The 27690-nt window shown below is 46.0% G+C and overlaps 2 protein-coding genes across 6 annotated transcripts in view; one reads left to right on the forward strand and one right to left on the reverse strand.

The window, feature by feature from the left end:
- Nucleotides 1-11253: 11253 nt before the first annotated feature.
- On the reverse strand, nt 11254-18757 carry kcnk1b (potassium channel, subfamily K, member 1b). Its single transcript, XM_030378582.1, has 3 exons — nt 18165-18757; nt 15647-16042; nt 11254-13697 (listed from the first exon to the last, which is right to left on the reverse strand). The coding sequence occupies exons 1-3, from the start codon at nt 18517-18519 to the stop codon at nt 13441-13443; spliced, it is 1008 nt and encodes a 335-aa protein (XP_030234442.1). The 5' UTR covers nt 18520-18757; the 3' UTR covers nt 11254-13440.
- Nucleotides 18758-19723: 966 nt separating this feature from the next.
- Nucleotides 19724-27690, forward strand: part of map3k4 (mitogen-activated protein kinase kinase kinase 4) — a 28751-nt gene continuing 20784 nt past the window's right edge. For 2 of the 5 annotated variants that reach the window (XM_030378504.1, XM_030378505.1), the window contains exons 1-3: nt 20061-20229; nt 25040-25227; nt 25340-26841. In XM_030378504.1, the coding sequence (XP_030234364.1) occupies nt 20102-20229; nt 25040-25227; nt 25340-26841 (1818 nt within the window). In that variant the 5' untranslated portion in view covers nt 20061-20101. Of the gene's footprint in view, nt 19948-20060; nt 20230-20259; nt 20443-22217; nt 22408-25039; nt 25228-25339; nt 26842-27690 lie in introns of those variants that run through there. The other 3 variants (XM_030378506.1, XM_030378508.1, XM_030378507.1) reach the window with 3 other exon arrangements.

Below are 27690 nucleotides of genomic sequence, written 5' to 3' on the forward strand. Positions count from 1 at the left end.
TTAGGACCATAAAGGTTAGAAACCAGCCAACAAGTTCCCTTCAAACGGTTTAAACTTTCTTTTAACTGAGTCCATAATTATTAATCACTGCTATTATATTCATTAGTATGTTCTCTTGTGGCCTTGATCAGTCATAGTTCAGCCATTGGTTGAATGTCAGAAAAATTAATCATCCCAATCCAGTCAACCTGGCAACCCTGACATCAGCACCGTATGAATATGAATCAATTCCAGAGGGCCTCTCAAACTCACAGGCTGTGGATACAATATTAATCGTCTCATAATGCAGCTCTTGTGGCCACGCATAGCATGGGGGGTGTGTGGGTGTTCTGTGGGTGACACACCAGCCTGTGCAGTACATTAACTGACAGGAGCCCTTCAAAAATGTATGCACATGAACAAACTGCGGAAAGAAACTCAACTGACCCCCTCGCTGGGGGTCTTGACCCAAATACGACCGCATTACTCGCTGCCTCGCTCTCCTCAAAACCCTCAGCGTGTGAACGTGCGTGCGTGTACGGGCCTGCATGTGTGCGCATGAACATGTGTGCGCACATGCACCTGAGATGGTTCCTCCGTGCTCCAATACTCGCATTTTCCCCGCGTAGGCGATTTCAGGAGCCTGTTTGCTGCGGGTGGCAGAGAAGGAGGAACTCAGCAGCACTGTGCTCAGACGTGACAGTTCACTGCAGCAGTAGTCACATGCTGTGTTTTAGAGTGCACAACGAGACATTACGCAGACCAGGGGTGGAAACGCTGAGCTGGACCTGTGCAGCTACATGTATCACGGCTCTGCAGAGCCAGTTCTACGGAAAGGCACTGATATATATCGCCCACAGACTATCGACCAGAAGTTACTTTTGGTCTCGACTAGGGTTAGAGCGGCTCAAATTCAGATTGAGCGGCTCAAATAAAGATTCTGAATCGTTCAGTTCGCTACACGCGGTTCGGAGCATGGATGTGTTGTTCCTAGTGTACTAACATTTTTGTTTCCCCTTGTGGCCTCTTCGGCACAGTATTTGCATGTCCTTTGTAACTTGGGCCTAAGTGAACTGCATTCGCCCTCCTTTTTTTCTTTCAACCACCAGCGCTTCGAAATCTCTTTCCTCACGAACCAACTACTCACGTCTCTCCTCATATATCAAAAAGCTCTACCTACTAAAAAGAACAGGCTGCTAAGGTAATATACTCCAGGTACGATTCGTTTTTTTCTTATCATCTACAATAGTGCATTTCTTCGCATCCCCCTTGAATAGAGCTAGTGCTGCGGAGAAATTTAAGTGAAACTTTGCACAATGTAGGCTACAAACCCCCTTTTTAGTTTATGATAATTCGAAGTACATCCATACAGTCAAAGCATTGATTCCTCATTGGAACTTACATGGGTCGTGTTTCAAACAAGAGCTCCAACACCAGCACCGCCATACAAGGACGCTATAAATTCCAGCACTGCTTGTAACGTTGGCTCGCATCGCAGTGCCATTACTCATTATATTAAATACCGAACGAGACCTACGATCATCACAGGGCCATTACCACAAATTATATTAGACACAGAACAAGACCTAAGATCATCACAGCGCCATTACCACTCATTATATTAAACAGAGAACACTTGTCATAAACCAAACGGTGAATCCTGGGAACAGTTCCACCCTAGTTCCAACAGAGAAACACAACAAAACAAATCAGAGGATGACTCCAGACAACTTGGAGGAGGTATAGTCAAAGATAGGATCAGCTGTCCCAAGTATTCACAAGCTTGTTCGACAATTCAATCCGACAAACAAGCCCTGATTCGAGTGAAGAGCCAGCTATTTCACACACCACAACACGGGACAACCGTCTCACACCAGGTCTGCTCTTCGACAATTCAACATGACACTTTCGCTTTGTTGAAAGACCTCCCACAAAACAGATAAATGTGTCTGCGAAAACAAACTCCCTGTTTGTTCTGTTATCTTATCTCCGTGCACTATCCATCAACACATACAGCCCCTACCCCGTGTGGTGCAAACGTAGAGCTTGGTGAGGCATTAAATGGGGCTTGGGTTGCTATTCTGGGCTCAGTGTTTAAGACACAGTGAGAGACTGTGTGCTGCAGGTTGCATCCTGGGGAGATGGTGTGTGTGCACTGTGCTAGTACGCACACAAATACACACGCACGCACACCGGCAGATACACATACACGCGCACACACACACAGACACACACACACACACACACACACACACACACACACACACACACACCAAACAGATGCACACACACACCAAACAGATGCACACACACACACACACACACACACACACACACACACACACACACACACACACACACACACACACACACACACACACACACAAACACACACACACAGACACACACACACACACACACACACACACACACACACACACACACACACACACACACACACACATACATAAAGTTCTGTCTGACACTGGACCCCTACTGGAGGGTTTCTGCCTCTCCAGGTACATGGTTGACATTTAATTTGGGAGTGGAGGAATAATAAGGATGTGTAAAGCAGTCAGCATTGCAGGAGCTCTGAATGATTTAGGGTGAGTGTGTGTGTGTGTGTGTGTGTGTGTGTGTGTGTGTGTGTGTGTGTGTGTGTGTGTGTGTGTGTGTGTGTGTGTGTGTGTGTGTGTGTGTGTGTGTGTGTGTGTGTGTGTGTGTGAGGTGATAAGGGACCAGGCTGAGTGGTGAAGGTGTTTCGTTATTACTGCTAAAAAAGTAATTTAGCAGTAATAAAGTAATTCAAAGGCGATGAATTATTTGTGGCTTGAGAAGCACAGCCCATCCGAGTCACGGTCCATGATCCATTCATTTGAACAACTGGCAATATTGACAAGATCTGCAATTTGAGTGGAAACAGATGGATGGAATGGATGATGGCTGGAGCCATCCACGTTCACACCCATCCACGTGCACACCCATTCCACGTGCACACACTTCCATGTGCACACTGCTGAGTAATTCTAGCACAGAGACAGCAAGGCTCTGGAAAAAGGCCATCGGTTTAGTTTGTTTATTTTTTTTCTTCGACTCAGCACAGAAAGTTCCATAAAAACGAATCAAGTGTGCAATTCTTCCTCAACAAAGAAATGCGTCTGGAAAAGCTTTTTTCTCCACCATAATGCATCTTTGCTATCAGATAAGGGCGAGACAGGTTTGAGAGTCATGAAGCGAGGCAACGACATCTATACCAAAGCGATAGGGGTGTGTGTAACAAATGGGCCAATAAATAAATCTCAGATACATGATATGGGTTCTTTAATACTTGCAAATGTTATGCATCATATATGTGAACTTACCATTGTAGAATGCGTTCCAAGGCTGGTATCCATAATAGCCGGTGATTCTCAATATTCGCTCCTCTATCGATGCACTGTTGATGTCTTCGACCGACCGGGACGACTTCAAGTCCTCCTTGATGGACTCGTCCACCACCAGGTACTTGAGTTGTCTGAGTTGGGGGCTGATGTCCGACAGCCGTCTGGGGCTCACGTCAGGAGACTTGCGCATTCCGCTGAAAAACCAAAGCACCAGCAGATGTGTTAAGATTCAGATTCAGATTCAGCTTTATTGGCCAGGTTTGCGAACAAAGATAGGTGTAAAGAGATCCAAAACGAGGTTGACGCTTTAAAACCAAACTAGAACCGTTTCGGTATTAAACCAGCTGATAGATGCATTTATTTCGGCCTAAGCGTAAGAGACAACGCTGAGTCCACTGTTGGTGTTCATAACAGGGGCCTAAACCAGTAATAGGCTCTCCGTCGGCGCGCTCTGTGCGCACGGAGCGGAAAATCAGCCCCCTCCGCCGGCTTCGGGTTCACTGAGGAACCGGGTGGAAGACGCTAAACGAAAGTGACTCACTTTGCCATTGGTGTATATAGGCCTAGTCTGCACTCTGGAATACCCATTTGGATGCGTAAAGAGATAAGAATGTGTAATGAATCGACCATAACTGAGCTGTAGCCCAAAGGAACGCCTCGGACAGTTAGAGCTGTGCATGTGGAGACTATACTCGCACAAAACAAGTAGGGCCAAACCTTCATAGTTGGTGTGCTAGGGTGATGTTCGTGCAGATAAACACAACACGATTATTATGGACAGCCTCGTAATGTAATCACATTGGATACATGAATACACAAAGAAGAAAACCGAACACAAATGAAACATATTAGACAACAATTACCAACATTGGATGACCACAGTTTTCACAACACAGGCTTGCAATCCCATTTGATATTTTCAGCTGCACACGTATCAACACGCAACACTGTTACGCATGTAGGCGACTGGTATATCTTTAATGTGTTCCAAGACACACAACTTCTTACACAACCATTTGCATCTCTCCCACAGAGGAAAACAGGTGTTTGCTTCAGCGACGCACCTGCGCAAAATAAGAACGGACAGATCGCTCCCACAATCAGCACTCAATGAATCCAATAATGTTTAAATGTCTTACATGGGCATCAAAGAAGGTGGTCCAAGGTAGCACATGCAGTCCCTGCGGGGCCGCCCGACCCGGTCCCAAACGGTGCCCTCTCCGTCTCCATACATGATTCAAATCACTCCAGCGCAGTCTTTTGAAGACTTTTCGAAGTATAGCGGCTATCCTAGCCCTTCTCCACACGAGTAAAGAAGAGAAGGGACATCGTTGTGCTTGCTTACACTCCCACAAACAATATGTCCATGCAACTGGAGGTCTAGCCAAGCTTCTGCGTTCTGGTCGGGGTGCGCACAGTCAAGCGCCACCGAGGGATGTTGCAACAGCGCCATCTATTGGACTTATGCGTACGTGGCTGCAGAAAAGAATGACATTTTCTGACAAATCCAGGTTTTCAGGGTTGGGTCCAGCAGGCTACAATTGGTCCTTTTGCCTTTGACTGAAGTCTGAGACCAAAATAAAATTGAATGCCCGGCTATAACAAATCGAACCAATATATCTTACCTATTATTTGTATGAAGTTATTAGTAGAGTCACTCATTGTAGTAGTGATAAGTTAGTGAAAGTAATAGTTGACGACCACTAGTTTAAATTCAGGTCATTTTTAAGATGACTGAATCATTAAATGACAAAATAATTGATTTTGATACTGATATTTATGAAAATGTCCTAAATGTCAGTCTGAAAGCAGTCTGAAAGCATGTCTCTGTGCCCTGTGTGTGTGTGTGTGTGTGTGTGTTTGTGTGTGTGCGTGCGTGCGTGCGCGTGTGTGTGCGTGCGTGCGTGCGTGCGTGCGTGCGTGCGTGCGTGCGTGCGTGTGTGTGTGTGTGTGTGTGTGTGGTGAATATATCACTAGTGGCCCCCAGGGTCCCCATTGGTCTATTATTCATTACCTGGCCGGCTCAAACAGGCTGCCAGCAGCTCTAGTACAGAGAGACCCCCTGTATGGCTGAACTCAGTGCAACTACAAAGTGGGCAGAAATGCAAATTGGAAAGTATTGCCCAGAGCTAAACCACGCAACGAATATAATCAATTTAACCAGAGCGCCCGATACATTTTGCACAGAAAAACGCTTCAGGGGTTTGTACAAATGTGTGTGTTTGTGTGTGTGTGTGAGAGAGAAAGAGAGAGAGAGAGAGAGAGAGAGAGAGAGAGAGAGAGAGAGAGAGAGAGAGAGAGAGAGAGAGAGAGAGAGATTATCGTGGACGACAAGTCACGCTCCCCAATAATAATATTAAAAAAAACCATTTCCTTGTGACTCATAATCTCAAAACAAACAGTTTAGTTGACATTCCCCCATGTTTCTCTCCTGGAAGCCTCAAATCCTAAAGCTGTTTGTGCAAAGATGCAGAATGCATCACTCAATTAAAGGCAAAAGTTGAAAGAAAACACCTTAAACCTTATCATCGTACACAGAGAGCTAAGAGATAACAAAAACACAACAACATGTGGAGACGAGGAGAGACAGGCCGATGTGGCGGTGAAGGTGTACCTTGACAGGCCACGGTAGGACCTCCGCTGGCTGTCAGGTCCCTTCCTCTGGTCCCTGCACGGCGACGGCGATGACATGTCTCTGCGTGGGGGGCTTCTGACGGCAGAGAGGAGCACACGTCCGTCCGACCGACCGTTTGAGTTTGGTGTGGGGGCCACTGACAAGGTTGCGTATCGATCCGAGAACGGTCCCTGCGCCTCACCTGTGCTTACTCTGCTGAAATGAACCAATAATAGGCCGGTCATCAATTCACAGATCAGCACCTTACTTTGAAAGTCTCAGGGAGGGTGGGAGTGGGGATCAGGTTCATCTTGCATAATCTGTTCTCAGGGCCTGTCTATATACCCTCCCGCCTTGACTAAGAAAGGTTCTGCAATATAATCAGAACTCTTTAGACACAATGAGCGAACCAACACCATTGCATAACAAATTTTGTAGCATGCGTGTAGTGTACAGAATATGGGGCGGATGTCTTTCAAGTGATTCATTGCGTCTACCAAGGCATTACTTGCTTCATCAGTTTTCTGCCAGCATTATAATTGGAGCCCAGAAAAACGATGCACGGGCCTTTTCTAAATATGGACCGCGGCAGGGAGTTTGAGCTCAAGGCCCAGACAATGCAATAAACACGGCGAGACAAAACACAATGGAGAGTGTGGAATACATACACTCAGTCCGTCAGTCCATCAATCAATCATTTGTTCAGTCAAGGGAAAAATGTTCACTTCTCATAACACAAATGTATTTCTAGGACTGGTAGTAAATTAGATAGTAGATTAGTTTCACCCAACATCTAGGAGCGTCAACAAATGATTATGATCAATTTTTCATAATAAGGACCTGTTGAATTTGAGTCGCCTTACGAATAGCTTGTTGGGGTTTTCTCACGGTCAACTTAGGCCCTGCTACGTGTATTTTTATTTCACAGATGACTCCGGAGGATTCTCTGATGCCATCATCACACAGTGGAGCTTGAGGGAGGGAATCAGATCTGATTTCAACGCCATTACTACCAACAACCTTTTCATAGGGGGGGGGGGGAGTTGTACATTGTGGGTGGTATTTATAGCCATAGGCATGCATGAAACTGTCACCACCAGTTATCCCAGATGCATTTCTCTAAGGCGGCAGGAGAGTATAGGATAAGCAGTAGCTTGTCCCACTTTGCCTTAACTCATGGTTCTATCTTCGGAGAGTCTTAGCCCATACATCCCCAACCCTCCACCGTGTCAACTCGATTCGCTCTGCCTGTCTTTCATTCAGCTCTATACCCCTTCCTAGGTTATGCAACATGCCATCTTACGAGAATGTGCAGGGTATTATATCAATTTGTTTGCTATTCAGAATCAATTTTTAATGCTGAGCCTTCTGGGCACAGTACTCATCTGCAAAGCTTTCCCCCTAGAAACAGTGTGACAAGGTGCTGCTGATTGGCTGTCGCACGGACCAAAGTAAAACGCTGAGCCAGTAAGAAAAAGGTCACATTCATCTCAGTAAACTCAGGTCCTTTTAGACACATTAAGCATTAATATTCTATCATAGTGCTGATTTGTTTCAATGGGTCATTATTATATGACTCTTTTATTATTTCCGAATGCAGTGGAGTGGAGGAGTGGAAGCTTACAGTTCTGTTCCCAGGTAACCTTTTCAGCTCCCTGCTGCTGGGAGCCTGGGAGGTTTCTGAAGGGTGTGTTTGCTATTCAAACGGCCATTACTGGTAAGGCTCACACACAGCTGGATAATGCTCAGAGTCTCTGAGGGAATACAGGCTTTGAGGATCTCCATTTTGTGTCAACAGACCTGCAGACACACAACGGTGGTGGTAGAAAAGGATGGCTATTTAGTTGTTGTATAGCCGCAGGAAAGTCATTGACACAGGTTTCAATGTTACGTAAAACTCTAAGGAGAGTGATGCTTTATTATGACAGATGTGACATGAAAATAGCCATTAAGCAAAAGCACATTTACGATGGTCTTCAACGTCAGTAACATTGATTATAATCAAATGATACACATTTACCCATTTGAAAAGCTCAACACTGTTATAAACATATGGCATGTTAAGTGTATAACTGGCTGATATAAAACTAATAGCTATTCTAATCTCATTGATGGAAGACCCTCTTTTTAAAATTGGGTGAATGTCTTGTGTCTTGTATTTATTTTGTATTCTCCAGCTCTACTCGCTGTTACCGTTGTTTACTTTTTGCCGTTGTTCCTGTCTGGCTGTGGGGATTCAGGATAATTGGTCTCTGCAGGATGGCAAAGGGAAAGCTCAGGCACACTCGGCTTATCAGGCATTCAGTTTGAAGACATTTAATAAGCATACCCTATTGTTTCTCACGATCTCACTCAAATGCCCTGTCGGGGATTACGCGACTACAAAGATTTAACTAAAATATAATGTGTGTGTACGTTTGTGTGTGTGTGCGTTTGTGTGTGTGTGTGCCTGAGTAAGTAGGCCTACATATACGTGTACATATTTGTGTACTTGTGTGCTTTCGTACATGTGTGTGTGTGTGTGTGTGTGTGTGTGTGTGTGTGTGTGTGTGTGTGTGTGTGTGTGTGTGTGTGTGTGTGTGTGTGTGTGTGTGTGTGTGAGTGAGGAACAGGGAAAAGGGTGGGGAGAGGTTGGTGACGAGTAGCCTGGTTCTACCAGACTCTCGTACTTCACTTCATTTCATTTCATTTGTACTAGAGAGTACTAGTACTGAAGGGAAATTCAAATTGAGCGGAAGTACTTAGGCGGGCGGAGCCAGGCTAGGTGACGAGTACATGCTGCAAAATATAAAATCAGCAGAGAACATGTATATGCATACAGAACAGAACAATGCATATGCCTATAAAGCCAGAAATACGACAACCAGCACACTGAATGCAAAATCCCTCCTAGCATGACGTCCTAGGTGTCCTTCAACAGCAGAGCTACATTGGCCATCCAGGATCTAGCGTTTGTCACAGCGTTGGTTAGTAGAAAGAAATTGTTTTCATTTTTGTTGAAAGTCTCTTGTCAACAGCAATCAATAAATTCTCTGCGAAAAATAGTGGACATTTTTCTGTAACCTTGCTCTCGCTGGCCTGAAGGATTTCATTCGGCTCGGATGAAATTATTGGATGGCTCATTGCGCAACTCCTGAGTCTTCCACAAGGCTCGGCAGGCCCAGAGCCATTTTACAGAGAAAATCTACCGAGCTTGTGCCGTGTTTTTGGGGGAGTGGCTTTGGAGGAAGGCCTGGAGGAAGCGGTGTAATTTCTGCGGTCAAATACATAACAAATCCTGTTTACCCCGGCTGTTGCCTTCAAACGGCCCCCCTGGCTTTAAACGTGATTCGTTAATGCGAGTAGGTTATGTTTGGGAATGTTTATGCTGCGGGGCTCCTTGCAGTCCCCCCTGTTCCCTGAACGTCTGACGCAGGGTATAAATAGACCTGATGCAGGGCATCAAACCCCCACCACCCCCTGCTATGGGGGGTTTATGCACTGCCACCCCCCCCTGCAGTCAAATCCCACCTTCATGACCTCAAGAGGAGAGGGCCAGGTTAATACCACAGTCATGCCGTGCGGCTCCACTTAAATTATACAAAGGCTGCGGCACGTACGGTACACACACTGCTGCCGTTCTCTTGGAGCATGGCTTTGCATCCAATGGGAGCTTGTTCGGTGTGAGCTGCCATGTAGCACCTGTGGCTAATGTTGACCGAAAGGTTGTGTTATTGTTTTTTGATGATTAAACACTATAAGACTACAACACTATATTGACCCTTGTCAATTCCCATCCGGGATGAATGTAGTACATTTCTTATAATATGGATTTTTGTACGACAGCTACTACCTACGGGAGGAGCTTTGATGTAACACGCCTCCGAGGCACATTAATGTTTTTCATGCAACACAAAGAAACAGGCTTTTAATGATTCAAATTACAGCAGAGTGGGTGTACCGCGTGTGTGTCACAGGTATTCTTTTATCTACCAAGCTGGCGTGTGTGACTAAAAGTGTGTGTGGATGGGAGAGAAAGAGGAGGCAGATCAAATGGGAATATTAATGAAAGCCTGCGTTCAGTCGCAACATTGCAGCCCATTGTGTGAAGCCCTGCCCCGCGGGATTAACCTGTTCACCCGGTTCACTGCGCATCTGAGTGACAGCCTAGGACGGGTGACCCTATACTGACAATTGTTTACCTCTCTTTCTCTCCCTGTCTTTCTTTGGCTGAATAATTGGCTCTGTTTCATTTTCTATCTCTTGTTCAGTCTTATCTTTCGTTCTCTTTTCGCCATCTCTCTCTCTCTCTCTCTCTCTCTCTCTCTCTCTCTCTCTCTCTCTCTCTCTCTCTCTCCCTCTCCCTCTCCCTCTCTCTCTCTCTGTCGTTCTCTCCCACTCTCTCTATGATGTGTCTCTCGCTCCCTCTAGAACTTTCTGTCGAGTGTTCTTCTCTCATCTACGGTCTCTTGTACTCACTTTCTCCCTTCATCTATCTCTATCACTCTCGCATTCCCACCTCTCTCTCTCTATTTGTCTGCCTCATTATACATCTCTTTCGTGTTTGTGAATGTGTGCGTGCGTAATTGTTCAAGTCATCATGACATCCCTACCATAAAGTGGATAAATTGTCCAATGGTTGCTTCAGCTGTCCTCCACTGAAGGTCACCATCACCATGTGCTTTGGTCCACCTGGCGAGCGGCGGGACCCTGCTGCTGCATGCTGGGTAATCAGTTGAAAGTGCAGTGGAATACATTGTTTTTAATATAGCACATTTATGTGCAAAGCCTTACCCCAACACAAACACTTATGCAAATCGTATATAGTAATGGGGCATTAACTAATGTTAAAAAAGTGGTTAATTAATGTACCTTTTTTGGTACTACTACTAATTAGTAGTAATTAAAAAAAAGTACTAAAATAGTTTAGTACTACTTTAGTAGTCTTAGGTAAGATGGCGGGCGAAAGATGCTACAGGATCGAAACCAACAAATGTAAGTGTTTTCTTTGTTGATAATCATAAAAAATGATGCCCATCGCATTATCATTATTCAGTTTCAATGTAGTATAGATATGTCTCTCTCCCATGTCTCCCCCAGACATCATGCCCCTGCCACCTCTCAAACTGATTAGAAAAACTCTACTCTGCAAGTCAGTTACATTATCAACTGGATATAGGTAAAACATATGGCTTCTAAAAGCATGAATCATACATGTGATGCAAGATATTGTCCAAAGAGTCGAGATAGTTATTCCTTAGATAACAAGGAAGACATAAAAAAAGACAGACGACAACAATCTTTCAATTCATTTTATTGTATTTTACTTAAGCTATTTGCATTCACATTTTGTCTATCCATGTCCTGTACATTTTTATTTGAACAATAATGATATTGCAGTGTCTTACTATACTTATCACTGTATGCAGATGTCCATCTTTTTAAGACTAACTCCACAACGACAAACACTGAAAGTATATCTAACACAGCTGAAATGTTTGCAGATGCATATGCTACTCTGATCCACAAACCGATAAAACAATTCTTATCGCGACAATAAAAACTTGCACCAAATCGTACCAATGCATATGCCTCATATTTTAAGGTTGGTGGTATGTAAAGCACTATATGAGACCCATAATGGCCCTCCACATAACAGACATCCAGTTGGTGCTTAAAGAACATTTATGGCATGGATTCACAGCACCTCCGTCTACCTACAAACCATAAGTCTTAAACACAAACACAACATCAACGGATCCAAATAAAGCAGGCCTGTAGAACATCAAGGTGACACAGCGCGTCTGCTGCCATTCAGACTCAAGAGCATTTCAACAGCTACAGTACTAATGTATCAGAGCGACGACACCATGTATTCAGCAAACAGTATTCAGAGCTGAGTTCACGCTACAACAAAACAACTGCAGCATAGCCGTGTGCAATGTTTGACCTCCAACTGAAACAGGAATGATGAGGGAGGGCAAGCATTCTAACATGCTCCTCTACTTTTCTACAAAAATGTATTTCTCTGACTGGAAATTCCACGATTTAAAGATATGCATACAGACAGTCTTTCCATTTATTTGCACATAATTACTTTCCCTGATGTCTAACTCTTAAATAAACATACAGACACAAACAAACAAACATTTGACGGTTCAAAAGAAGATGTGATTGACTTCTAATTGACTTTTGATTATTACTTTCAAGTTTTAATGCACGCTTTTCCCTTGAATGCAAATGATGCCATAACATACAAAATATCCCTTTTTCAAATTTCCCTTAAGACATGTAAAAAAAAATATTCTTTCCTTTCACAATTAGAAAAAATAGTTTTAATTGAGGTTGTTTACCTTTTTATAAATGAGCAACTAAATAAAATACTATCCTGTCGAGAGCACAACATATAACTCTCAGCATTAAAGAGAAAACAAGTTTTTCCATTTTGACACTGGGCCACTCTCTTCATCATTTATACACAAAACCCTTTCACATACATCATGTGAATTATTGTGCTTAAATAATGAACATTATTGAAATTGTCTCACCACTCATTTCAACATCCCATAAACCTTACAATTCATAATGTGACTGTGGTGTTTATCCAGAACTTTGAACACATATAAAAAGGCCAACAATATTTCTGCAGATAAGTATAGGTCAAGTTATTTCCCTTTAATTGGCATTTACGTGTCATTTAAATGTTTATAGCACTATTATAAGTACCAATTGCTTAAATTAAAGTTTGAGTTGATTAATTGCTCCTGACTTAAGCAGTGTACTGACCCTGTATTAAGATTCAATTGGCAGTTAATAGGTGAATACATTTGGTAAGCTTACTAGCACTATCGCAAAATTGTTATCCAACTTCATACTTTGAACTATGCATTGAAGAAATAATGAAATGACCTACAATAAAAGCTGTGGTTATGAAAAAAGTTAAATTAATGCAATGTGCCCCTTTTATTCTTAAATAAACACAAAGTACAGTTTGTCACGTCTCTCGTCTTTCAGTGTGTAAATAACTATACAGTGTACGTGCGCATTATTTTACATGTAGACTTGCCTAGCGGTGAAATATCCCTTAAAATGGACTATATTCTATATGTTTAGTGTTTCAAATTCTCTAATTCTATTGAATTCCTTTTAGTTAGCGCGGCTGATGCATAAAATGAGCCCGCTCATCTAGACTCCTCTTTCAAACCTCATGATGAAGCCTTCCTGTGGACACAAAGGAAATCCACGAAACAGACATTCCCAGGGTTACAATTCCATGAAGATGTGCTTATGCTGCTTCTGGTTTCCCATTTAAATAACAAAAGACTAATAAGTATCCGCAACTCAAAGTGTCAAAGCCGTGGGATTCTATTGTAAAACGCACACCACTGTGATACAATATCCATTATATGAACACCTGGCTAGTATCTGCTATTCCTACCGTCATGAACGTAAAAACTAAGAAGCCTGCCGGTCGTACATCGCCCCCTACTGGATCATCGGGTCGTCTCCCCCGGGCGAGGTCAGCACCGGCACACCGAGAAAGTGGCGGGTTTTGTCCTCGTACGACGGAGTGGCGACGACGGTGGTGGTGAAGGACAGCTGGTCGTGCTCCAGGATGGCCAGGCGGTCCTGGGGCTTCTGCTTCCTCAGGTAGAACATCTTCCTCAGCTGCTTCAGCTGCTGCAGCTCGCAGAAGGTCTCCAGTACCACCAGCATCACCACCAGCCCCAGCAGAAGGTACACTGGTAGGACCAAACCCAGGGAGGAGACGCAAGGGTTTGTACATGTATGGTGATGCATTAAGATATTAAAAAAAACTAAAAACTACTGTTATTATTATACAAAGACATACAGTAAACATGCACTGTTTTTCTACTGCAGCTATATGCTCCACTGTTTCCCCCAGTAAATGTCTTAGTCAAGGTGGTCAAGTGTGGGGGGGGGGGGGGGGGGCACGACCATTGTTGTGAACAGTATTACCGATGCATTATTGATCTTTATTTTTTACACCTGATGGAAGTATGTTTTCTTTCCCTACGAGAGTTTTCTACTTTGTTAATGCATTTCTTTATTTTTTTATAGATATACATTGGTAGTCAAGGCGGGGCCCTATTGTTGTTAAGGCGGCCGCCTTAACAACACAGTGCTGGGGGAAACACTGTGCTCCATCAGAAATATATGCTTTAGAAGACATACTTGTATATATATATATATATATATATATATATATATATATATATATATATATATATATAATATAAGTTTGTCAAGTAAGAAACTCCTATCCACGAGTCAAAACCTTAAGGGAGTTTTTTGCGGTACACTTCTGCGCTACAACTCTTGCTACAACTCAACCACTAGAGACTGCTATAGAGAAAACATACCCGAGGCAGGATTTAATATATGCATTGTAAACAACACGCCCAAGTTAGAACAGCGTGTCCTCAAAAGAGAAAATACACACAAACTCTAGTGGGAACACATGCCAGATGGCATTCATATGAAAATAGACAAATGGAGGCGAAATGAAAGCAATGAAAAGGTTAGGTAAACCCTTTGAACGCCGACCAATGCAGAAAGTTTTGACGTGTCCAATGATGAATCTTTGACTTGACAATCATTTAGGTTATGAGATAATACAATCAGCCCAGAGCATTGACCACGGTGGAAGTGATTAACAAGGGTCATGAAGTCCATTGAGAGGAAGTTTCAGATAACTTGGGGTAGGGTATGGCAGCATACACAAAAGGGCGGCTTCATTCTTTCTTGCCCTTTTTTTTTGCTCTTATTTCTTCAAAATGTTTCTTTATTAGAAAACGACATGAAATGTTATGTTTTCTCATCAAAAAGGTAAAAGCTGATCATTGTACTGCCACTAGAGGGCAGTAGCGGATTTTCACATCAAAGGCTGCACAACATCACTTCATACAAATCCAAACGTGAATGATAGAAAATGTCAATGTAATATGCATTCCATTCATATGCTTTAGGCTTCCCGTCAGCATAGAAATTCACACAACCATGATGGTGAGGCCCATCAAGCATTTAAATCCATTCTGTCACATGACGTAAAAGACGTGTCCGACCAGTCAGGTTGGTGTGCTCGTTCTTCGACAACACTCTGAAACCCAAGTCATACCAGGATGAATGGTCTTCAGACCCACACATTACTATTGAAAGGGGAGGCGGGGCTATTAATATTCACTTCCGGCAAATGTATTAAAACGCCCACGTTTCATGAGGAGGCCAGACCTCCTTGCTTCTCTGTTCCAACACATGGCAGGCTTTTCTCAATGACGTTCGCCAGGACTCTGGACGTCACCAAGGTCCAAGCAGACATCTGCTTGTTTCCTCCCTTTGAGGGCTCTGTACTAGGTCCAGTTATTTTTAGACACAGAGCCAGACTTGCTTGTCACAAACACGGCATGTTTGTGAGGCTACGCTGCTTATAACAGAAGTTGTTACAAATGTCTTTCTTTAAAAAGGGTAGGGGGGGACAACAAATATGATGTGTACCAACGTCACCGAGCCATACAAATACGGGCCATTCAGACGAGCCCAACCTATTTCTGGAACGCTTCGACTATTAAAGTCGAAAGCAAAGCCATTACTCATACAAACTCATGTTGACATTTAACCTAACGGGAACGCTAGGCCGATTTTCGAGGGGAATCGGCGCCACTCCACTCACCGGTGATGCCCACTTTGTAGAGCTCTCTGAACCTCTGGTTGGACCCCTCTCCCGGTACGTAGTCTCCCAGGCCGATGGTGCTGAGGGAGATGAAGCAGAAGTAGAAGGACTCCAGGAAGTTCCAGTTGCCCTCCAGCGCTGAGAAGATGATGGCGGGGACGAAGAAGAAGCAGGTGACGGCCACGGTGGCCAGCAGGGTGGCGTGGACCACGGCCACGAAGGACTTTGAGAGACCCCACTGGGTGTGGATGTACATGACGGGCCGATGCGTGCTGAAGACCATGATCCTCTGCACCACAGCGGTGAGGAAGAGGAGGGTGAAGGGGATGCCCATCACCGAGTAGATGATGCAGAAGGCCTTGCCGCCGTCGGACAGCGGCACGGTGTGGCCGTAGCCTAGGAGGAGACGCACACAGGAATATGCATGTCGTTAGCATGTTGTGCGTAACATGAGGATTGCCTTTATTCCCCAAGATTTGACGGTATCCATTGAAGGAAAACCCTGACCCTTCCTTCGGCCCTTCCGCCAAAGCAACTCCCCAAAACATGTGACTAGTGAATGTCAAATGTTTACAGAGTAATCACGAATTTATTTGTGCAGACTAGTTGTAAATATGCTGTACAAATATATTGAAACAGTACTAGTATTTTGTTACAAATTTTGTTATGTGGAATTATGGTGGTTATATGTTAAACATTTGGAGAAAAAAAAAAAAGAAACCATACTTGCATTTGTCACCAAAAAGATGAGCTTTATTAATATTTATTTTAACATAAAAAGGTCAATGTGGCATCCGGCTGCATGCTAACACTCAGCACTGATGGACACAAAATCCATTCTGCCATTTGACACAACAAGATTATGTTTCTGTCAATGTCAGGGGGTTTCAGATTATTATTATTATTCTCATGCAATTTCTACCTTCAATTATGCCCTATATGGTTTGGTTTCAACAGACAATGTGGATAAAGTGTCTGTGTGTGACCTATAGATAGTGAATTAACACTTCTGAAGCTGTTAGACTTTGACACGCGGTAGTCAAGCAGAAGTATGGTGGGGAGCTAGCTTAATTAGGCCCTGAAAAACAGAAAACTGAAGTTCACAACTGTTCACACCTGTTCACAACAGAAGTGTGAACTGAACAACAGCCTAGGCAAAAACAACTTTGGACCAAAACCCACAGTCCACACTTCCCTATACACACACATCAGCCTATTAAGGTTATACAGTATGTGTTTGGTTTTTGTTGTTTTTAGAAACTCTACATAGTTAACATTTAATGTGAATACATCAGTTATACATAATACATAATTTCAGTTGAAGCATGCATTGCTCCTCAGATAATCTCATTTTTGTTGTCATTCTGATTATTCAGTTCTGGATACGTGAGGCAATGAAATTGAGAGGTATAAAACGTTATGGGATGGGTGGGTGCATAACCAGTTACCAGCACAGTAAGCAGGAATGCAAACAAATGTATTATGAAACTATAAAAGAACATGAGGCGAATATGTGGCTAAGGTGCGTAATAAGACAAACACACACCCACAACACACAGTTAGCGGCCAGGGAGTCTGAACACGTCAAGTGTACATACCTTGTGAAACCTCACTGATAACTGCTGTCTTATAATACAAGACAAGATCTTGGGTTGCTTTGCCCACAAAGGATCAGCTACCACTACCTCTTGCAAAACGCTAGATAAGACAAGGAGCCGTCTCACTCTCTACATGCACAATATTATCACGGATAAGCTGTTCCAACCCACTGATGCGGGTCTAGCTGGCACACAAGCATTAGCAAGGACAAAATGTCATTGCGTTTAACTGAAACTTGATGGATCTATTAACAGAAACTGGGCGGACCATTGGTTTAACTAAACTGGGCTGAACCATTACTATTCACTGCTAAAACACTATGCTGTTGTCTTTTGGAGATTTACTTTCCAAAAAAATATATGTATGAATGTGGACACTCAGTTCCCAGCATGGCTGATGATTTGAGATCAAATAGTGGACTAATATAGTCAAGAGCTTTACCATTATTGGACACAGACATTTTTGCCTTTAGATGACATGTCATACTTGTGTTAGGGTTTATATTTAAAATCGTTTAGAGGTCTGATTTCCACTGAGATGACTCCCCTGTTATGATGGGTGGTTTTAGATATGAGGCCTAAAATAACAGTCAGACAACAAAGGGAAAAAAGAAATAGCGAAAATAATAGGCCTAGCCTACTCCAATAACACTACCTATGAACGTCACCTGGTGCTATTTCCGCCCACCACAAAGAAACTGTCTCTCCGGCAATGCTGCTGCAAGCATGTTCCTGTTTGGCAACTCTTCAGAAAAAGAGCAAGAGCAGATGTTCCTTATAATGTAAATTCCTTACATTTCCAAAAATGTTGAAGTTGGGTGCTAAGCAACAATTAGTACCTGAATACAAAATGAAAACAGCAGATAATGTAAACTAACCCTATGCGATGTGGGCCCCGAGTAAAGCCATCTGCGACTCACCTGTGGTGGACAGCACGGTGCTGGCGAAAAACAGCGCAGAGGTGAAGTCCCAATTCCAGTTGGCCGACGCGTTATTGAGGACGGACACCCCATAATTACTGGCTTCCAGGGCTTTCTCTAAAAACTTTTCCAGCCGATCTTCAGACAAACACGGATTCTCCTGGAGGAATTGCTTTTTGACCGCCCGCAACTCCTGTCGCAGGAGGTCCTCGTACGGCAGCTCGACCGAGGAGAACACCACCGCGCCGAAGATTAGATACAGAAAATAACCCAACACTAGAAATAAAAAATACCATGTCGACCTATGAGTCTGGACCAGGCGCACACACGAACTGCTACTCAGACATTGAAGCATTTCGAGTCCTCTGCCGCTCACAAATCGCAGAGTATAGAGCAGATAATTCAAGGCTATCGCTTGAGTGAGGCCTAACGACGCGGGCTGGGTTTTGGGTATCGATCCACTGGGCCTGGACTGGAGGTGGGGATGAGTCTCTTCCGCCTCTCTGGACCTGCTGCCGCGGCGGTGCTGCTATGTGTCGGGCTGCTGCTGCTGCTGCTGCTGCTGAGACAGGGAGGGCCGAGTGACGTAGGACGGCCCCTCTCTCTATCCTCCCAAGCAGGCGACCGACGACTAGAAACCTAAAGACCTCAACATGAGGAACAGACGACAATTAATTTCTGGGAAACTGTAGTCAATCGGAAGTTATGGTAAAAATAGAAGGCATTGGCCAGAAATGAACTATTGTTGATAATTACATTTTTGGTTTGGGTCAGAGAAGTCCTCTCTGAGAAGGTGTATCCTAGGAGTTTATCTATTTTATATTATTATTTTATTTTTTTGGTTTTTCCTCCCCCTGAAATACTAGAACAAGGTCTTTAACTGCAAGGGAAACTAGACCACACACGTGGAAATGTAATCCGTACAGTCCAATGAGTGCACAGAGCATGACAAACTGAATGGAATATGATGCTGTATGATCATCGTTTAGATGTATCGTTATTACTTTTTCTTAGGTTTTCATGGATTTAGATTTGCCCCATGCACCTTGACATAGTATATAATATTATAGTATTACTAACCTAAAATCAACAATTGCTATTCTTTCTTCATCAGTATGGCTCAGCAATTTGCCTTCATTTTTTAAAAAGTTTTCCATCAATGGGACTCAAATGAAAACGAATTGTGTATTGCGGTGAATAACATCCTTCGACCTAAACGTAATATTTAGGTTTTCCTAGATACACAGATACATGCAGAATATTAGGGATCTACACTAAGTTATGTTCTGATTTTCTAATTGAATGCTGACCTCTCATTGCTCAAGCTCCTGCTTGAGCTGCTCCCCCCGCGACCCGACCCCGGATAAGCGGACGAAAATGAGATGACCTCTCATTGCAAACTGTATAGCAAGTGTTGATTAGTCTGTTGGTTGCTTTTGTTTTTAGAATCCTTTTTTGCTCACTTCTGCAATGGAACCATAGCCTACATACTTTACAAGTGCACCACAAACTAATTTAGATTGGATGGCCTGACTGGCTTGCCGTATCAGTCAGTGGCACTCCTCAATGAAAGTGGAAAAATGGCGACGACATACGCACAGGCGAGAGCCCGCCGTGCCGGGGGGGAGAAAGTGCTCTAAAGAAACACATTTAGCCTCTTTTGCAAATATTTTTTATGCAAAGCGAAAAATACATTCTATAGACATGGTTTAGTCCATGCAAATCCAGGACAAAGGTGTTTGTTCCCTGCAATGGAGCCTTCGCGTCGCCGTGAAACCAGCAGGTAGGCGAACAACATCTTGAACCGAAACTACACCGTCAGGGTCTAGCGCTTGCCAAATTGAGAGCTCTGCGAGACTTCCCGGTCGGCTTCGCGTTGGCGCATGCGCATGCCGCCTCGACGTTCTTCCTGCATAATAGAGATCCGCGTGCAGTGGATGCATTTGCAACACAGGAGTTGCAAACTTTTTTGGATACACTTTGTAGTAGTACGCCAGAGAGTTCACCGACGTACGCTTTCCCACCGGTGCAGGATAGTCGGGCAGAATGCTTCACCAATGAAAAGGTAACCTTGCGCCTCCCGCTCGGTTCACTTGAAAGGGCGCAACATGTTTAAATAGACGCTAGCTAGCGCCGACTGGAAGGATTGTCGCTTGTCAGTGTATTGTTCGAGCGCCAGTGGATGTACGTGAGCTAAGGTACTAGCTAGACAACGGTGCGTCCTGCACCCATCACCGGGACTGGTTGACGGTGGTCGAGGGAGAGCATATATCCAGAGGTGTGAACTTGGTTTTCGCTATTGTGTAGTTGGCAGAGTTATTGTTATTATTATGAATCGTCTTGGTTGACTTGGCGGTCAGGTCGCCCTGCACTGGTTAGCGCCACTTGGGATCGGTGAATGCATCTATGTTGTAAGTTTTCCCTGTCTTTCATCATCTTCGCGTTTTTTATGCATGATTAGGACTTTTTACTGCGTGCATGTGAATCGGTTGTGATTGGTCGATCGATACAGGTGGCTGGGATTTGCAGAACAACAAAGTAGTGCCAAAATGATTTTACTGTTTTGCATCATGTGCATTTGACCGCATTCCGTCATAGTAATGCATTTACTACCCCAAAGCAAGGTTTTGACTTTTCGTTTCGTGCTGTTTTTACCTTGAACTATGGGTTAATCTGTGCTATCAGTCGATTAACGTTAGGTTAAAAATGTTAATTGTAACACTTTATTTTCCAGGGTTAGGTCGGGTTTTTGGAATAATCGAAGCTTTGTAAGTGGCACACATTATAGTTAATAATAGCCTTCATAACAGTAATCATCACTAGAAACATTCAATTGGATAAGTAGGCCTATATCATTAGTACATATTGATATGATCTTGAAGGATGTATTGCATTTTCCTATCTGATGAAAAAGCCTATTTAAGCATGGGACATTTTGTATTCAAACGTCTGCATAGGCTGTTTTTATGCTGTAGGTTAAAGAACTATCGTCTAGTGTTAAAGCTGCAAGGATTCCAAATCAAGTAAATGATATTGCCTAGAAAGTGTAAGATATTGGTTCTTCAGTTTTGTTTAGTGTGTGTGTGTGTGTGTGTGTGTGTGTGTGTTATATACATCCATACATATATACATCCATACATATATACGGGCATAGACAGAGGAGCATCGTTCTGCAAACAGTAACTTTTGCACGGAAGCGAGAGCACAGTCCTTTGTGTGACCACTGTGCGTCATGGGAGTATTCCCAATAAACGAACGCTGTTACTGGCATTGCAAGGACAGAGAGTCTTTGTCAATAGGGTCTTGCTCTTGAACTCTGTCTTGAGACGCTCTGGCCCACATGCATTCCAGGCCCCTCAGGATGTGGTGTGCATAGTGGGTAAATCCTCACGCCCAAGAGGCAGACATGGCTGCAAGCCCCCATATAAATCTCCCTTATTTGCCTGCAACACTGGTTGAGGAGTACACACATGGCTCACCACTAACTCCTGTTATCACCTCAGCTAATGAGGGAGAAAATGCGCCTCTCATAATGGTCACCGAAGCACGTCCTGTACTTTTTTTTTTTTTTTTTTCACAAGATGACGTATTTCCATAACTCACTTCTACTTGTCTGACATATGCAGTTTGACATGCAGGAACAATCCGAAATCACCAGGCGGTTATATGTGAGGTGCAGGGCTCAATAGATCTATGCAATGCACGCAAAAAAGAAAAGAAAAGAATTCACTGGAATTTCAAGCTGGCGTCGTGCCCACAGAAGGTGTTGCTGTGGCTGTGGGATCTTTCTTTTAGTGCAAACCAGATCAATGTTGTACGAGAATAAGGCGACGTGGGGAAGCATGACCTCCCGTTATTCACCTCCCATGTTTTCTCACGGGCAACCTCTAGAAAACAAAAAGGGTTGCATGAAAGAGTGCTTAGTTAAGCATTGCGTGCGCTGCATGTATGCCTTTCACAAGTGAACGTGGGAGAGGTAGGGAGTCTACCCGTAGAGCTGCTGTCGCACTGTTCCTGGATAGGGCGGGGCTGAGGTTGCCGTGTTCCCTTCCCTCTGGCTTTTTTTTTTTTTTTGTTCTCTTGGCCTGTGGCTGGATTCCTGCTTGTGACTTAACACTGCTTGTGTTTCGGGGACCTTCTCCCGGGCCAGACGGCATGGACTATGGCTGAGAGGGATAGGAAAGAGGAATACTGTGTGCATCTTGACTGCTGCTGCTGCTGCTGCATCTTGGCGTGAAGCGGGGTACGTTTGCAGCAGTTTATGAACGATGTTGTTGTTGTCGGGTCCCGGGATGGACAGTCCAGAGCAGAGATTGGTACAGAGATGCATGTTTGTATTTCCTGTCGGCTGTTTGGAAAGAGAATACGGGGAGCCCAGGGCGACCGATTGCATCAGTTGGTGCCACAATGCCTCGGTAATGTGAAAAGCGTGCTCTTGCAAAAAACAAAAAGCTCGCCATCCTTTTCTCCCTTTTTCCTCTTTTTACTTTTTAGTTTTGGCATTGTGAGCAAGTGTGTGCACTAACCAGCTGTTTTCCATTCAGCTGTGGGCCTCACGGGCCACGTGTCACCCCCATACAATGGAGTGTCCCTTCCTGGCACAATGGTGGCAGGTCAAAGGTCAGGCCCCCTCTGACTCGGGCTGCCCTCACTGTCACCACCTCTGCCCGTGTGCGCAAAAGATTCTGAATTTGGTCGCTGTTTATTATGCGCCCTGTGTGTTTCTTTGTTTTTGTTTTTTTCCGTGCCCCCTGGGGGGCTGCGGCATTCCGTCGTCCTTTTATTACGGCCCCCCCAATAAGCTATCAGATGGTCCGTTGAGGGCGGCCGGGCCAGACACCATCTGCAGCCATAACTCTCCCTTGCAGCAGGCGGGCACAGACTGGAAATCACAGCACAGCCGTGGTTAACAGGAGGCCCCGGCGTCCGGCCTCCGGCTTCCTCTTTTGCAGTGTGCGGCGATATTCTCAGGAAAGTGAAAAGCGCAATCGTCTCGACCGTTGCAGCCGGGCTACGGTCTTCACCCGGTCCGTTAGGCGAACACAACCAAACAAAGCTGCAGGCAACCGCACCACGGCAATGGCCGTTTCCGCTGTTATTCATTCCTGGGTGTTTGAGTCACATCATTCTATGCAGGGAAATGCTTTGAAAGGACGCCTCTTGTACGCATGCACTGTGTGCATTGTTATGACTACGCAAACATACTTGCACAAACACACTCATTTCCGCGATGCTGTTTGGAATGAGGAGGGTGTGGGAGTTGGATGAGCTAGACTAGAGCTGCCCTCGTCAACAAACACACATATTTAAAATGTCTTATCTGATATAATTAATTACGATAATTGGATGTGTTGCTGAGTGCCTCACTGCAGAAGAGATAACAATTTAAAGTGTCTGCTGCAGATCAGAGAGAACAGGCTCCTCCACATTCTCCCTCTGCAGCCCTTGAACTGGGACAGTTTAGAAGTGCTTCCTATCCCACTGGTTTCCATGTTTATTCCCCACAGTCTTTGTGCGTGACAAGCCGGTCCGAGGTCTTTTGGCATGCGAGCCCTTTAAAGGCTGGTGGATCTGCAGCAGGTGTCTGCTTTCAAGTTTCAAGTTCCATACCGGCTCCCCATAGAGTTTTCATGTTTAATTGTGAGTGTGTGTGTGTGCGTGCATAGTATGCACACGTGCACACCCCTGCGTGTGCAAACACGTCTGCGGCAGATAGGGGTGGCTGTGCACACAAACAGTGCATCAGGGGCAGATGGGTAGCTGGGGTCACACACTCCCTCTCGCCGTGTGGCCCCTCTTTTCTTGTGTTGGCAAGTGGCTCCCAGATTAGTGCTCCCCCCTGTGAAAGTGATACAACCTTGTCCCCTTTCAACCGCCTCGCAGCAGAAGCCAAGAGGCGCGTGTGGGCCGGTGGCTTTCAGCGCAATGACGGATAGAGGGGGGGGGTGCAGAGAATGTGTTCTCAGACCACCTCCCCCGCCCTCCCCACCCTGGCCGTCTGCTCCAGTTTTGTTTTCGGAGGCTGGGGTCAGACCCCGCTAACCTTCCCCTTCTAATCCTATTAAAAAGCCCCTCAGAAATGCGCCCAAGGAACAAAGCGTGGACATTGTGACGCGGAAAGGCAGGGCACTCTGCGTTGTTTTGTCTCCTGCACTGTGCAGAAGCATTGCAGGGTTTTCTTTTGGTTTGTCTTGAGTTTTTTTTTTCCTTGTGCGTGCGTGCATGCATGCATGCATGCATGCTCGACGTACCGATGCATGCATTGATGCTTGCTTTTTCGTTTATTGTTTCAAGTTAAGTCCTGGTATGCCCGCGACCTATAGTCTGTGTGGTGCGCAGAATAACCTAGCAGTGAATTAACGAGGGACGCAACTCGACCAAAAATTGTACACCGTACAAGGAAGGGTGCCAGCAACCAACCCACAGCTTCTTTTCTGTGCTGCCTGGACGTCTGTGGTAATGCGCACAGCATTGCTACTGTGTAGCCATGAGACAGACAGCCAGCCAGGCTCCAGAGGACAGACCAATCATCATTCTGCGTTAGGTTGCAGCAGACAGTTTGTCTGGACACATCTCTCCAGCAACCTTCTTCCTGTGTCATTAGACGAGATTAGCTAAACACTGTGTTGTGGGTACAAACATTCCAGCTCTGCTCGACCTTGCGCACATTTACAGCCGGTTTTCTCTCCTATTTTCTTGTGATCAGCCTCAGGGTTTTCTGTACAAGTCTGGAATTTATATACTTGACGTTATTGCGTTCTGTACAACTGCGCATGATCAAAAAACAATTCTTAAGATTTAATATTCTGTGTGCCACACACGGGTTGTATTTTCTTGTGTGTGCGGACCCTCGAGTAACGTCAGGTATTTTGCAGGCAGGACAACCCTCTGAAAGATGCACCCCCACAGAACCCCGAGGTCGATGAACTGTGGGACTCTCCCAGCGAGGAAGAGGAAGCACTGTACGGCACGTCGCCCCCGTGCACCCCCCGCCAGATGAAGCGAATGTCGGGCAAACACCAAAGAAACCAGGCCAGGACCCCCCACCGCTCCCCCAACAAGGGTAAGTGGTCGTAGAAATGAACACTCTAACTAACGATGTGCATAGAAGTGGACAATACACACCACTTGATGCTGCTAGTAGGTGTTCAATGCTGACTGTGTGTTGTGCGCAGACTCCAGCCCGTCGGGCCGGGATCGAGAGAGCCCCAAGCCGGTGGAGCCTCCGCCCGAGGAGCCGAGCTACAAGCAGGGTAAGAAGCAGCGCGCCGCCCTGCGCTCCACCGAGAGAGACCACAAGAAGACCTTCGAAGGCGCCTTCATGCTGGATCCCCTCTCCAAGCAAAGTCCCTTCGGCGGCCTCAGCATGGACCCCAGGAAGCACTACCTGAGCCTGGGCTGCAGCAGCGGCAAGCTGCCCGTCTCCATGCCCCACCCCCTCGCCCGGACTCACCGGCAGACGTCGCGCACGGACTGCCCCGCCGACCGCCTCAAGTTCTTCGAGACGCTGCGGCTGCTGCTGAAGCTCACCTCCATCTCGTCCAAGAAGAAGGAGAAGGAGCAGCGGGGCCTGGAGAACATGGCCTACATGGGCCACAACAACGAGGTCATCTGGCTGGAGCTGCAGGCGTGGCACGCCCGGCGCTCCACGGGCGACCAGGACGTGTTCCTGTTCACCGCCCGCCAGGCCATCCCCGACATCATCCACGAGGTGCTGCACTTCAAGGTCGACTACGACAACCTGAGCCTCGGGCGACTGGCGTCGTGCCCGGCGGCGGCGGAGCATCAGCCCCAGCCCCCGAGCTTTCTGCTCCCCGCGGTCGTCGTCGACGACGCGTCGGAGGGGGGAGAGCGGTGGCCGGCGGCGGACGAGGCCAACCGCTACGGCGAGGACCCCCTGGGGTTCGGCACCTTCCTGACGGCGGCGGAGCCCCTGAGCCCCGGGCTGGAGTGCCGGGTGCACCTGCAGCGGCAGCGGCTGGCCTTCCAGCAGGTGAAGCGGGTGATGGAGCTGCTGGAGTCTGTGGAGGCGCTGTACCCGTCGCTGCAGGCGCTCCGGCGGGACTACGAGAAGTACGCAGCGCGCGACTTCCAGGGCAGGGTGCAGGCGCTGTGCCTGTGGCTCAACGTCACCCAGGACCTGAACCAGAAGCTGCGCGTCATGGCCACCCTGCTGGGCCTGCACGACCTGTCGCGCATCGGCTGGCCCGTGTTCGAGATCCCCTCGCCGCGCGGCTCCCGCGGCCACGACGAGGACGACGACGAGGACGGCGGCGGCGGCGACGGCGACGACGACGACGACGACGACGACGAGGAGAACGACTCCACCGCCACGTTCACGGCGGAGAGCGACGGCGAGGACCGCGACCTGACGGAGGAGGCCGGCGAGGGACGCATGGACGACCTGTCGCCCGCCCTCACGCCCGAGTTCGCCCGGATGCTGTCGCTGGAGGAGGTGCTGCCCGGCGGGTGCGGGGCGGGCGGCGGCGGCGGCGGCGGCGAGCTGTCGAGCGCCGGCGGGGACTCGGTCTGCCCCACGGCGATCTACCGGCCCTTTGTGGACAAGGCACTGAAACAGATGGGGCTGCGCAAGCTGATCCTCCGGCTGCACAAGCTGATGGACCGCTCGCTGCAGAGGTCCCGGGCGGCGCTGCTGCACAACACGCCGGCGCAGGAGGTGAGTGCTGGTGTGGTGAGGCTGGCTGGCTCTGCTTTGCGTTCGAAAGTTCTTGGTCCTGAAACTCGGGTTGGAGATCTGCGGCCCTGAACGTGCAAACCTAGAAAGGGGAAGTCGTCTGGAAACTCCCAAATCTCTTTGTTGAGCTCTCTGTGGTGGACTCTCAGTGGTTAGGGTTATCTAGTGCAGACTGATAATGATGACGCTGAAACTCGAGGGAAAATGGGTTGCGCAGCAGTCAAACTCCTGCTCATTTATATATAGAGATAGGTATAGAACTTTATTATTATCATTAAACACCCTGACAGAATTATGCATTACCTATGTCTAAACTAGCAAAATGTCTAAACTAGGTTTGACGAATTGTTATTGAGATTCAATTATTTCGTCCTGAAGCAGCGGAGCTTCTCTCCTGCTTACTAAGTGGTGTCTGCCCAGTGAAGGTCAGAGAGACGCTTCACTTCAGTGCAGAATACGTTGTTATTCCAGCCCTCCTATTGCCTTGGGCCTCAGAATCCAATCTGCACGATTCAGCTTTCTGTGGGCAGCTGAGTCAATCCATCCCATTTCATTTTGCCATTCTCTTTATAGTAAAGGGATGCAACTCTTTTTATGTTTTTAAAATTGTATAAATGATATTAAATTGCAGTTCCTATCTAATTAATTGTGCATCTCTATAGGAATGGTGGGTCCTGTCATGGTTAGTCTAAACGGCAAAACATCATTACTGAACATGTCAGACCATGTTCCCACTCCACCTGGCTAATCGAAGCATCCCATCAAAAGAGGATAAGCTATTATAGTAATATACTACTTTAGTAATTGTAATGCATGGCAACTGAGACGCTT

This window comes from Gadus morhua, chromosome 15, assembly GCF_902167405.1.
Source record: "Gadus morhua chromosome 15, gadMor3.0, whole genome shotgun sequence".
Classification (NCBI taxonomy): domain Eukaryota; kingdom Metazoa; phylum Chordata; class Actinopteri; order Gadiformes; family Gadidae; genus Gadus; species Gadus morhua.